Source organism: Amphiprion ocellaris, chromosome 12 (genome assembly GCF_022539595.1).
Source record: "Amphiprion ocellaris isolate individual 3 ecotype Okinawa chromosome 12, ASM2253959v1, whole genome shotgun sequence".
NCBI lineage: Eukaryota > Metazoa > Chordata > Actinopteri > Pomacentridae > Amphiprion > Amphiprion ocellaris.
The window spans coordinates 12,015,551-12,029,058 of record NC_072777.1 but is presented as its reverse complement, the minus strand read 5'-3'; the positions used below and the strand labels follow the sequence as shown (position 1 = coordinate 12,029,058).

General features: G+C 37.8%; 1 protein-coding gene across 1 annotated transcript; it reads left to right on the top strand.

The window, feature by feature from the left end:
• Positions 1-4,353: 4,353 nt before the first annotated feature.
• Positions 4,354-12,787, top strand: e2f6 (E2F transcription factor 6). Its single transcript, XM_055016066.1, has 9 exons — positions 4,354-4,601; positions 6,460-6,771; positions 7,222-7,262; positions 7,473-7,525; positions 8,067-8,253; positions 8,983-9,140; positions 9,658-9,770; positions 10,407-10,557; positions 12,157-12,787. Exons 1-9 carry the CDS (start codon positions 4,485-4,487, stop codon positions 12,189-12,191), a joined length of 1,167 nt encoding a protein of 388 aa, XP_054872041.1. The 5' UTR covers positions 4,354-4,484; the 3' UTR covers positions 12,192-12,787.
• Positions 12,788-13,508: the final 721 nt, after the last annotated feature.

Here is a 13,508-nt window from a genome sequence, read left to right as displayed (position 1 = left end):
TTCTTACATGTTTGTCCCCTGACAGCCGGGTCCTAATGTTTTTTGAGCAACACACCATATTATGACGTTTTTACAATGATGGTTCTACTATGGAACCAGTTTGACATGTTCAGGTGTTCTTTGTGTGAAAACTCAGAGATTTCAGGTATCAGAAGGTGGTTTTCAACTTTCTTTGTTAACTTTCTGCTTCAACTTTAAACTAAATTTCCTTCACTAACCCAGCCCTCTGGACTTCCAGGAAGCTGTGTTCCTATTGGCTGTCCAGGTGGCTGCTTGGTGTTATCAGGAACACCTGAGCTGCTTGGTGTTATCAGGAACACCTGAGCAGCTCAGTGTCTTCCTGCTTTATTTAGCAGCAGACAAACATTTCCTCTGCTTCCTTCACCACTGAACCGGGTTTACCCCCATTGCTTTAGTTTGTTCTTTAGGCGTTGACTTGCAGCTTCCAGCAGTAAAATCGTCTTTAATGTTTTTCTTGGTGTGTTTTAGGGCTTTGTACTGGATAGTTGTCTTGGTAAATGTGGTTCTTTAGTCACAGTTAGCACATGGTGCTAATGTGTGCAGTGATTAGTGGATTTGGTGCAGCTGAGTTGTGTCTTTATCTTGGCTGTAGTGAGTCTTTAAAGGTTTTTGGTCAGACACATTCTGTGTTCTTGTTTGAGAACCGATGTTGATTGTCCAGAAGGTAAGAGTTCCTGTCCTGATTCTCTGTTCTCAGAGGTTCTCTGGTAGGCTGCAGGAGACTTTAGCGTTTGGGTTGTGCTAGTTTGGTTTTTGTATGGTTTCATTTGGACGACTATCTTGAGGCTCCTCCATGTGGTTTAGTGAGGTTTTCTGCAACAGTTCTACAAAGCAACCTGCAGCAGAAGAGACTTTGACAGTTTTTAGGAAGTTCTGGAGACCAGACTTTAGAGCAGCAGAAACGTTTTGTCAGCAGTTTGAGCAGGAGAAGGTGAGCTTCAGAGTAGAAATGAGACAGAAACCTTCTTGACCCGTGTAGTGAGGTCCTGTACCAAGAGTTTGAGCAGGTTGTGAAGAGTCTGTAGTTCTTTGGTCTGAAAGCACAAGAAGAGTCGACTCATTAAAGGAGAAAACAGGAGATATTGTTGGTTCTTCTGTCGCTCTGCAGTTTCCTTAGACTGAATATCAAGTTTATATTTTAAATGATTTCCCATGTGAGCCCAAGAAGACTTCAATAAACTCCCTCCATCCCCTGGACACAACATATTTTATTACCATGTTAAATGTTTTTTCTTTTTGTTTTTTTTTTTTTAATGTTTTTGAGTTTTAATCATAGTTTTTTCTCTTTGCTTGTTTAGTTTTGTCATCTGTGTAAAAGGTGCTAAACAAATAAAATTGAATTGATAAACTGAATAATTGACTAACTCATGATTGTGACAACAGAAGTATTTTCATTGTGATTTAAGGGTTTATTTCATTTTTAAGGTTGGGGTTAAAATCTTGACAGAAAAAGAAGATTAAAGAAATAAACTACATAACAAAAAGCAATTAAATCAAACAAAAAAATTAATACAATAAAACTTTTAAAAAGTTTTATTATTAAAAAGATTTAAGAAGTTTAAGATGTAATTTCTAATTAAACATTAAATTTTTTAATTAAATGTTTTGTCTTTTTAAAGGTTTAATGATCAATATTTTGTCTGTTTAATAGAGTTAAACATTAAATACAATTAAATTATATATACATATACCACCTTTTAATGTTTAGTTTTCTTTTTAAATGCTTCATTGTATTTTCTGTTTAATTCCTATTTGAAGTTTTATTGTCTCTAAGATGTAATTTTCTAATTAAACATTTAATTTTGTAATTAAATGTTTTGTCTTTTTAAAGGTTTAATAATCTAATTAAATGTTTTGTCTTTTTAAAGGTTTAATGATCCAATTAAATGTTTTGCGTTTTTTAAAATGTTTAACATTCTTCTTGTTTAATTGTATTTTTTAAATGTTTAATTCTGGAAAATATTGTATCTGTAATTTTGAATATTTGTATTTTAAAAATTTTGTTTCATTTCATAACGACGTGTATTGTATATTGCTGAATGATCTCATTCAATATTTTTGTCTGTTTAATAGAGTTAAACATTAAATTACATTACATACTATTAAACAGACAAAAATATTGAATGAGATCATTCAGCAATATACAATACACGTCGTTATGAAATGAAACAAAATTTTTAAAATACAAATATTCAAAATTACAGATACAATATTTTCCAGAATTAAACATTTAAAAAATACAATTAAACAAGAAGAATGTTAAACATTTTAAAAAACGCAAAACATTTAATTGGATCATTAAACCTTTAAAAAGACAAAGCATAGGTGCCCGTATAGCTCAACGGGTTAAGCGGGTGACCAATGTACAGGGGCTGGTCCCTGACGCAGCGACCCGGGTTCGAGTCCCACTGGCAACCCTTTGCTGCATGTCTTCCCCCTGACTCTTTTCCCCCGTTTCCTGTTTGTCTCTCACTACGCCTATCCAATAAAAAGCTAAAAAAGGCCAAAAAAAAAAAAGACAAAACATTTAATGAAAAAATTAAATGTTTAATTAGAAAATCACATCTTAAAGACAATAAAACTTCAAATAGGAATTACACAGAAAATACAATGAAGCATTTAAAAAGAAAATTAAACATTAAAAGGTGGTAAAACATTTAAAAAGAAAAATCTTAAAGATTTAATCGAAACATTAAATATTGGGAAAGAAAAAGAAACTCGAACAAGCCGATAAAACATTTAAAAAAACAATTAAACATTAAAAAGACAAAACATTTGGAAATCAAATCAGATATTAGAAAAGAATAAAAGGTGAGAAAAGAGCAAAACTAAACGTTTAAGAAGAATCAAACTAAAGACAAAACATTTCAAAAGACACCAGTTAGACTTTAGAAGATCAAATTAAACAGAAGAGACAATAAAACGATCAAAAAGAGCAAAAACAGATAAAGCTCTTAAAGCGTTTTCTAGTCTGAAATGAAAACATCAAGTTGTTTCTTCAAACATTTCCTCTTTCTATGTTCTTGGTTTGACTGTAGACAGATTTACTAAGAACTCATTTCAGAAAACTGCTTTCCAGATAAAGTCTACTAGTAGTTGAAGGTATTTATCAAACTAATGTTACCTTCTGATCTCCATAAACTTTACTGTTCAGTGAAGAGAATCAAAGTTTGTTGAGGATTTCTAAAAAACCCACAGGTGAAGGTCTGAGAAGAACTCAGATGGATGGTCTAAATGTGAAATCAAGACTCATGGTCACAAGTTTTAAGGCTTCTGTTAACCAGAAAGTTCAAACTAACAGAGAAGTACTGAGAAACTTTTAAAACTTCAGTCCTCAGACTGTCTGAAAGCTCAAACTAACAGAGAAGTACTCAGGAACTTTTAAAATTTCAGTCCTCAGACTGTCTGAAGGTTCAAACTAACAGAGAACTACTCAAGAACTTTTAAGATTTCAGCCCTCAGACTGTGTGAAAGCTCAGGTCCTGAGGACTCGGGAGGTCTGGAGGCTTTGAAAGTCTTGGAACTGAGGGTTCAATCCTCCAGCACAAAGGCTAAAGTCCAACCTCCTGAGAAAAACGATCGAGTCGAGACTCAAGTTAAAAAAAACTCGAAAATGGCAAAAAAATAGATGATAAATGCGCAAAAAAAAAAAAAAAGTATTGCGTGCAGCTTAGAGGGAACAGTGGTCCCAAAACTGTTGATAAATTATTTCTCAATAAAACCTCATAGCCAGTTACATAAGCACACCCTCTTTACTGACCTCTTTACCAATAAACCCCAAGACATACTTTGCCAAAATCCATAATAATCCATAAAATCTTTATTTGCACCAGCCCCATGTGAAAATGACATCAGTCTGTATTTGTAGAGCATCTCATGAATGTAGCAGCACCGTTTAAATGTTTCATAACACAGAATATAAGCAAAGAGTATATAGGGATACAGACAAACATGGGAAACAAGAAACGTGCTCTTCAATAGTTATTGTCATTATTATTACTAGTAATATAATTTTTGTGTCCACTACAACCCATACAATCATCTAGTGTAGTCAAACAGGAATGTGTGCATGGCGAATCAAATCCAAAACAATCCATGAACCAACGACCACGTCTTGATTGCACTTCATATTATTGACCACTAGAAGTCCTACTCGAGCACTGTGTGTCATTGAGGCCTCGAGTAATGAACCATGTTTTGAATGAAGTGTCGAAGCTTCAACAAAGCGTCGATCAGCCATCACTAGCTGTAACCTGAACATGCGTCATCCTACGTTAGGTTGGCGCCAACGTGCAGCGTCTCCCTCCATATTTGTAGTTCCGGGTCAGGACGTTTCCATTTCCGGGATGAAACCCGACATAAACAAACACTTTCACCGTGGTGGTTGTTTCTGAATGCTGACGGTGATAAACGGGGCTCGGATGTGCGGTTACCTCCGGTTGGGCTGAGAAGACACGGTTAGCATGGTGAAGTGTGTCGTGTCCGGGTGTCCGAACCGCGTGCAGGGCGTCAATCGGGGCATCTTCAATCGACCGCAGAAGAGGTTCTTCAACTTCCCCAAAGACCCGACCAGGGTGAAGGTACGAACACGAGTCTATCTGCAGAGAAAACACAGCTAAGAGAGAGATACTCCAAGAGGAAGTAGTTTCTCGGTTACCCTACATCACTTCTTACCGGCTAACTCGATGCTAACATAGCGTCAGTGTATCCGCTGCCTGTTTAATGATGCTATGGACCAGTGTTAGCTCAGAAGCTAACTGCACATTTCAACCATTTACCAGAACACACCATCCTCCACACATACTCCTGGCAGCTGTTTGCTTCTGCAATCGTAGTAGAAGCCTTGAAGTCATATATTTTAGTTACAATAACAATGGTACACTGTAAACTGATATATTACAGGTCACAACCCTGCTATGAAATGCTAATAAACTATAACCACACAAGAGTTAAAAGAAGGTAAAACTGTGCACTTAAGAGCATTATGTTGCAGTCTTTAAACTTTGGCTATTTATAACTGTCATCTGAAATGTTAACTCAGTGTACTATATAAGCATGAATATCAGAACGATATTTCAAAAACACTAAGGATGGTGTGTAAAGGTAAAAGTCAACATTATTTACACAACACTTTAAAAGCAACAGGGTGCTGCTTTCCATCAGAAAATAGGTTTGGCATTAAAAATTTAGTTAAAATAAGGTAAAATAAACTTTATTGGTCCCTCACTGGGGAAATGTACATGTTACAACAGCAAGATACAACTTAGGTATGGAAGAAGCAAGGCAAAAGTATAATAGCGGTGTAGACAAAAAAGTTGCATTCATAACCCTAAAGACAAAAATGCCTCCACGGAAACCCATAAACACGGCTGTTTTTGATCCTCCTGTAATCACATTTTCTTTTCTTTTTTTTAATGATCTAAATCTGCCCTACAATGGTTGTTTTTCTTACTAACCCTATAAACACATACCTGCATAATTCTGCTTGCAGGGCCTCTATGCTGTACTTGTCCCATCTAGTGCACTCTTGGAAACAGTATGGCAGACCTGCTGTTTGTGGTATAGGGCTGTATATATAAAATTGGCCTGCCTGTATTATGTTATTAGATTATCGCTCCTGATGCATTGAGATGTAAGAAGCATTTGAATGGTGTAGCTGGCTGAGGTGGAGCCAGTGCTGACTTCCTTATTTTTGGGTAGTTTATAGCAATATATCAAATTTAAATGTTGATTATATAATTTTGTATGGCTACACAGTGTTTTGAAGCAACTAGTAACTGTCAATGTCAAATAAATGTCAGGGTCAAAAAAAAAAGTACAATGTCATTGGTTAAAATGTAAGTACACTGCTGTTCAAACGTTTAGGGTCACCCAGGCAATTTTATGTTTTCCATGAAAACTCACACGTTAATTCATGTGCTAACATAATTGCACAAGGATTTTCTAATCATCAATTAGCCTTTCATTACTATTAGCTAACACAGTGTAGCATTAGAACACAGGAGTGATGGTTGCTGGAAATGTTCCTCTGTACCCCTATGGAGATATTCCTTTAAAAATCAGCTGTTTCCAGCTGGAATAGTCATTTACCACATTAACAATGTCTAGACTGTATTTTTGATTCATTTAATGTTATCTTCATTGGAAAAAAAAGGTAGTTTTCTTTCAAAAATAAGGACATTTCTAAGTGACTCCAAGCTTTTGAACAATAGTGTACAACCAACTCAAATTTGCCTTTAAATTACAGTATCCAAGCCAGAGTTCTGTGGTGTCACTTTCCTCCATCACAGATTCCTCTGCATCGCAGTCAGAGTGCAATTTGAAGCCTGAGTTTGACTCATTTATTTCTGTGTTTGTGTTTACTGAAGCAAAAAAAATTATCAAACCAGTTAAGATCAATTAGGAGCATCAGTATCGCTAATGACTGACTGTGTTCAGGTATGGCTAGCAGCTCTGAGGGAACCAGATAAGCAGGACTCTGGGGAGCAGCAGTTGATCTGTGAAGACCACTTCCTGCCAGAGGACATCTCCAGCAATGGGATCAAAAACGATGCCATTCCCATCATGCCACCCTGCCTAGGTGGACCCATGGGCATGATCAGCCCCTGGGGAGCCGAGCTGTCTGATGAAGAGGATCAGTGGGGTGCTGCTGGTGAAGATGAGGATGAAGCTGTTGAAGATGAAGGAGGACAGGATTTTAATACAAAGCCTTCTGCACCAGGACCTCTTGCATCGGTGCCACCAAAACCGGTCAGAAAAATGCTACCGTTACATTTTTGTAAGATGTGCATTGCATTACACAGTCAGTTGAACTTCACTGCCACCTTAGTTGAGGTTTACTTCACAGATGCTTTAGGGTGAAGACATAATTGAGTGTTCAAGGTCTTAAAGGTGATTTTAAAAAGCCTTTCTGTAATACAGTCTGTAATGAGAGCATGAAAATACAAAAAAAACAAACAATGAAAGTCAAACAAAATGCTTGATGGCCTGCTGGTGGACTTTAGGTTGTTTTATTTACTTTTAGCTTGTAAATTCTGACCTTTAAGTGTAAACACAGTAGCTTTAAGATAGATAGATAGATAGATAGATAGATAGATAGATAGATAGATAGATAGATAGATAGATAGATAGATAGATAGATAGATAGATATATTAAACCTTTGTTGATAACCTGCTCTGTTTTCATTCACTGAACTCCAGGATCCAGGTGTTCAGAAGGCTTCAGGAGCTAAAACAACCAGGTACAGAAGACCTCTCTACTTCTTGTGGTGTTCAACTTCAGCCAAGTTTTATGAGTTAAAACAAAATTTAGTTCAAGTAAATCTGTAACCCTGGTATATTTCCTGTTTGGGAGCAGGTGTTAAGGAGGGATGCTTGCACATGTTAGCATACTGTGTGTTTTACGTGAGAGTGAAGTTCGGTGAGATGTTTCCTGTGTTCTTTCTTTCCAGTGACCTCCTGCGTCAGAGGAGAGAGATTCAGAACAGGACAGTCACCAGACAGGGTGTGTGCTGCTTTGTCTGTAGTTAATTACAACTTTTTTTTCTGCTTGTTAACAGATCATTCTGACCTGTCAATCCGTACCGCGCTTTTATTGTAAGAAAAAAAAAAAAAGCAGCAACAAGTAATGTTGCATGTTTGAGGTATTTAACAAAAAATAAATTCTGATGACATTTATATACTGGATATATCTTTTCTCATTTCTGTGCTTTTATGTTAGCATTAGCAGGATCTATATGGGGAGACATTGACAATGGCTGCTAAACAAGGCATTTGATCGATGTCACCATGGCTTCTTAGAAGTTCTAATCAACATCTTGACGTGTTCGGATGTTAAAACAAACAATCAGTTATGTGAGAAAACATTTGGCTGGTTAATCAGTTTTGAAAACAATCTTTAGCTCAGCCCTGATTATAACTTTGTAGACCACTAAAGGTAATTGTAAGATAATTTTTAAAGTCGTAATTGAAGTTTTGTTTGAAGAATGTGGGTGTTATTGCTTATTCGTAGTCTTCCACCTGTAACTGTGTTGTGTTGTTCTCAGATGTGTCCCTGGGAGTGCTGACGGAACGTTTCCTGGATCTGTTGCTGATGGCTCCGGACGGCTGTCTGGACCTCAGGCAGGTGACTAGCGGCCTACAGACCCGCAGACGGCGAGTCTACGACATCACCAACGTCCTCGATGGCATCAAGCTCATTGAGAAGCAGTCGGCCAACAGGATCAAGTGGATGTGAGTGATTCAAAGTGCAATGTTTTAGTTTTGAAATTGAAAAACTGATTACCTCTACCTGTTTTCCTTTACATTCTCACTGTTACAGATTTTTTTTCCCCTGACAGATATAGATTTAAGACAAAAAAGCTCAATCTAGTTAAGTATTTTTGGCATTACTCTTTTTAAAATAAATATCTCTTTGGCATTTTTATTATTTCATGCTAATTGTCTGCTGACATACATATAAAAAACAATAAATTGAAATATTAGTTGATAAATCAATTAGTCAATCATTAGTACAACAGTAGAACAACTGTAGTTATTTATCAAATACAGACATGTTTCCTCATTTTTTAAAAGTGAGGATTTGGGACATGTGACAGCCATTGTTATTTTCTGCGGCTGAACAGTTAATTGTAAAAATAATCAAGAGATGAAGCAGTAGTGGAAATAATCCTTTTTGCAGCCCTAATAAGCGGCATTTGCGAGGAAACTGTAGTAAATGGGATAATGTGTAAAAACATATCTGCTCTCTTGAACATAAAAGCTTCTTTGACTACATAATGTTGATATTCGAGCGCTGGCTGTATCTGGGACATTCAATGACATCTTATTGTCTTCCATCAACTGATCAATATTTCTCAGTTTTCATGATGCGATATGAAAGAGTGTTAAAATGAACTTGAAATGCTCGGGTAAAAAAGTTGCCTGTAGTGTAACCCAGCTCTCCGACTGTTGTCTGTCCAGAGGAAGCACACCAATCTCCAGCTTTCTGTGGAGGAACCAGCAGAAGTTTAAGAGAGAGATGGAGAACCTGAAGCTGGTGGAGGACACGCTGGACACCCTCATCAAAAGCTGTGCCCAGCAGCTCTTTGACATGACCGACAACCTGCAAAACTCTGCATATCCTTTCACGTCAACGAAGCTTTGAAGACCCTGACAGGAGTAATACTGCTAACTGTTGGCCATCCTGTCTTTTAGAATAGATTTCCATAAATCTATTAATCATTTAGCAGCCAAACCTACCTGTCTGAAACCCAAAGGTTTCCTCAAGCTGATCTTTTTTAAACCTCCAAGGCTTTGTGACACAGCTTCAGATACTAGGATGTGTTGTCACTTTGAATGACTTTTAAACATCAGTTTCTATCCGTTGCATTCTTGCCATCTGCCTCAGCTCGAAACTACAGGCAAATCAGCTGGTGAACATAGTGGGACAATTAGCAGCTAAAGGGACTGATATTTCTCTAAGGAATTATCAGAATTAATTCTTCGGGGTAATTAAATTCTAATGTGGCACCATACCTGCTGGATATGTACACAAGCAACGGTCTGCTGAGTTTCCACTGTACAGATGATATTAACCATGTTGTGCTTGGGCTGCCTCCAAGTGGACAAAACATTTCTTTAACCTTTCCTGCACATCAGCTTACGTGACTCAAGATGACATCAGCCGACTCAAAGCCTTCCAGGATCAGACAGTGATCGTCGTCAGAGCTCCGGAGGAAACCAAACTAGAGGTTCCTGCTCCTAAAGAGGTAAGTGACCAAGGACAGGGCGAGGGTTATGGGGGTTTTTCCTGGTTCAGAAATGGGACTTTGTGAGGAGAGTATGCACAGCAGTAAGCCTGAGTCTATGTACAATAAAGACTTCCTTAGCTGACAGAAATCTATCCATTTTCCTGTTATTTCTGGTAATGTGATAAATGTGATGTCAAGTCTGCTTGAGTAAATGAAACCCCGATTAACAAATAAAAATTACAATCAGTTCTTACTGTTTTGACACTGGCTAAAAGCTCTTTATTGAGGCGTGCCATAATTCCCTCTGATAAAACTCTTGGTTAGTTTTCAGGCAGATTGACTCAATTCAATGAGACCTGAATGAGTGTTTGTTTGGCATTTCTTGGACAACAATTAATTAGTTTTTCAAAACTTAATGACCTTAGATACAAGCTTTATTTATTTTATTAATTATAAAGTGGTATTTTATTAGCAAATGTTTTGATGTCAGGCAGTAATATTTTCAAAGTATACTTAGATTTTAATATTAAAAGATAGACAGTGGTGATATGATAGATCTTTTTTGATCACTTTGCTCCTGTAAGTGACACATTCAGGGGCTTAAAGGGAACATTTCATCAGGTTGACTCAGGTTATGTGTGTATGTTGATGCAGGACAGCATCCAGGTCCATCTGAAGGGAGGGAAGGGTCCCATCATGGTGCTGACATGTGATATCGAGACAGGAGAAGCTGCGGCCAGAGAGAAGAGTGGCTGCTTCGTAACACTAAAGGAAAGCCGGATAAGGACGTCCACGCTACACACAGGTAACAACACAGTAATTAACAGCCAAAAAAACAGTTTAAATTCATCCTCCTAAATTATGATATTCAGCTTTGTTTGTCCTGAGTGTTGTGCTGCTCTGTGTGTAGAAATCAGCCCAAATAAGATGACAAATGGTCTTTTCTTCATCACAAACAAAAGGTTCTGTTCCACTGTTTCTCAACACACAGTGACACTCTGGAGTTTAGATAACTGCCAATTTCATGTTGATGACAAGACAGGAAGGAAGGACCCAGCTCGGGAATGATGTGTTGCCCCAAGCAAGAGAAACAAGAGTAGACCCCCTTTTCCCAACATCTGTCTAGATAGGAAACACTCCTATACTTGTCTGGCTGAGAAAGTTTCCCTGATACTTTTTAAAATAATTCTGTTGAACCACAGTTCAAAAGCAATGCCTGTTTTTCATTAGTTAATTTTCATCGAATTTTTTATTTATTATTACTTTTGTCAGATTCAAATTATTTCTGTGACCATTGTGGGTTTTTCTTTCATTAACGGAGGGGTACCAACAATTTTGTCCACGTGTGTATCACTAATCCATGGAGAGCAGTCCTCTTTATTGTCTTCTTGTCTCTCAGTCAAAGTCTTACAGTCTTAACTGATAGGCTTTTGATACTGCCAGACTCTGTCACACTGTCTCTTTGAGCTCATCTGTGGCAGCTTTAATTCTTGGCTGTTTGACAGATTGTCTCCCTGTGTCATGTCTGCAGCCAGAAGATCAATCAACACTCACTGTAGACGATTGTAATTCCACTGTTCTCTTATCTGATGTTGTCAACACACAGTCATCTACTATAAAACACCCTCACCACTAAACCTAATCTCCAGAAATACTACTATATTATTAATATTGTCTCAGTTTGGTGTTACAGTTGTGTTGACTCCAGAGCTGTAGAGGTGCTGGTAGGTGGGCTAGGCTAACTAATTCTCCTTACTTCTACTCTTTAAGCTATGTCTCTTTCTTAACTGATTCATGCTAGCAGCTCCGTGAGGCTGTAGTTAGTCACATTAACGGGACTAACATGCTCACAGTGTTGCACATACTGCTGTTTGGCAGATATGTTCATCACATTTAGAAGTGATACGTGTTAGTATGCTAACATTAGCTTGTTAACCTTAATCACAAAGCACAGCAAAGGTTGATGGTCATTAATGCAGGTAATTTGGACATGAATGAAAGTATTGACCTGATGATAGTATGAGAAAAACATTAGAAAGATTATTGAAGTTATTTGGATTCATCCAGAGGGGGGACATGAACATTTGTAACCGAGTTCATTGCAGTCCATCTTCTTGGTGTTGAGATAAGTGGAGGACCAGCACAGCTAATGAAAATTAACACGTCAGTTCTGTCTGTTGGTCTGTTGTCTTTTCTGGACTAGCATTAATGTCAGTATACTGTACACGTGTGTGAAAGAAGCCTTCTTCAGTGGCAACTTGAAGACTTTGCCCTTTTCCCACCTTCTCTCTGCCTGTCCTGACGTAGACTGGGGACCAGTCAGACCAAAGCCTGTGTCCACTTTTTTTCCTTAAGAAGTCGTGATTTTGCCACAGACTAAAAATTCTTGCTGTTGTTGTTTCAGAATCCTCAAGTCCAAAGAGTGCCATGCAGAACTGATAACCACCAGCTGACCACCAGGAGACGCCAGCTGTCTTCAGTGTTTGGACAGACAGAAAAACAAAACACACAAGGCTACAGAGGTCGCCGGATGTTGCACAAAATTTCTGCTGAAACACAGCAAAGATGGGAAGATTGCAGAGATGTACTGACTGTCATGTGAAGGTTGACCAAGCTGATACCCGTTTCAGCAGCTAAAACACACCAAAACCGTGACAAGGGAGCAGTGTTTATAGATTTATCATTTGCACCGTTTTTTTAGCTTTGAGGGAAAGAAGTCATGTAAAGAATGAAGGCGTGAGTGATGTTAGTTTGACCTGGATGCTTGCAGCTTTATTTTTGTATGAGAGACGAACGGGGGGAGTAAACTGCTGTGCCTCTGTACTGCAGAGAGTTTCTGGAGACCTTGTATTGTATATTATGGTTTGACTTCCTGATTTAGGTTTGCTGTATAATATTTTACTTCTGTTTGTATTTTGTGTTTGTAAGACTCCTTTTGTCTTCTGAATATTAATGTTTTCATCGTGGTTTGAACAGTTTAATAAACACACCTCCAAGATGCTGTAATCAATAAAAAAAATGTTACTCATATGAAACTGTAAAATTAGTTTACTTTGCAGCTGTAAGATTTGAAATCCTGAAGAAGCACAGCTTGTGGAAGAAGTTGTGCGCCGATGTCAGTGTTTGCCGTCCACTCTTCTGAGGTGCCCCTTGAGCAAAACACTGAATTTCCTGCTAGTTTGTTGGGTTGCAAGCCTCTGACCTTTGACCTCTGTGTGTCAGTGTTGCACCAGATATAGCCTGTGGAAATGTGATGCACACAAAGGCTGGAATTGAAGCAAAGAGAAATCATCGACTGGAAAATATGATAGAGTTTTTGACGGAGACACAAAATTACACAGTATAGGAGCTTTATTGCCTGGTGTCAACTGGGACGACCTTGACTCATTCACAATTTGCTTTAATTTAAAAAAAAAAAAAAAAATACTGGCTTAATACATTACATTTTACCCCCTGCCCCTGTTCTGTTGAGAGATTAACCCTTTAGAACTCAGCGTAGCGCCGGCGCGCTACGTTTTGCATATTGATTTTTGATTGGCTCTAGATTTTAAACCAGAAAAGATAGATCGAGAATTCTTTTTGCATATAAAATCTGGGGAGTTACACTAACATTTCACACATTCACCAGGTCTCAGGGTGCTTTTTCGTTGCAGTGATGGGTTTGTAAAAATACACAATAAAGCGCACACAACAAAACTCTTTATAAACCAGACCACCGGTATTTGGAGGACTTCTTAGTTGAAATAAGCGTGATCA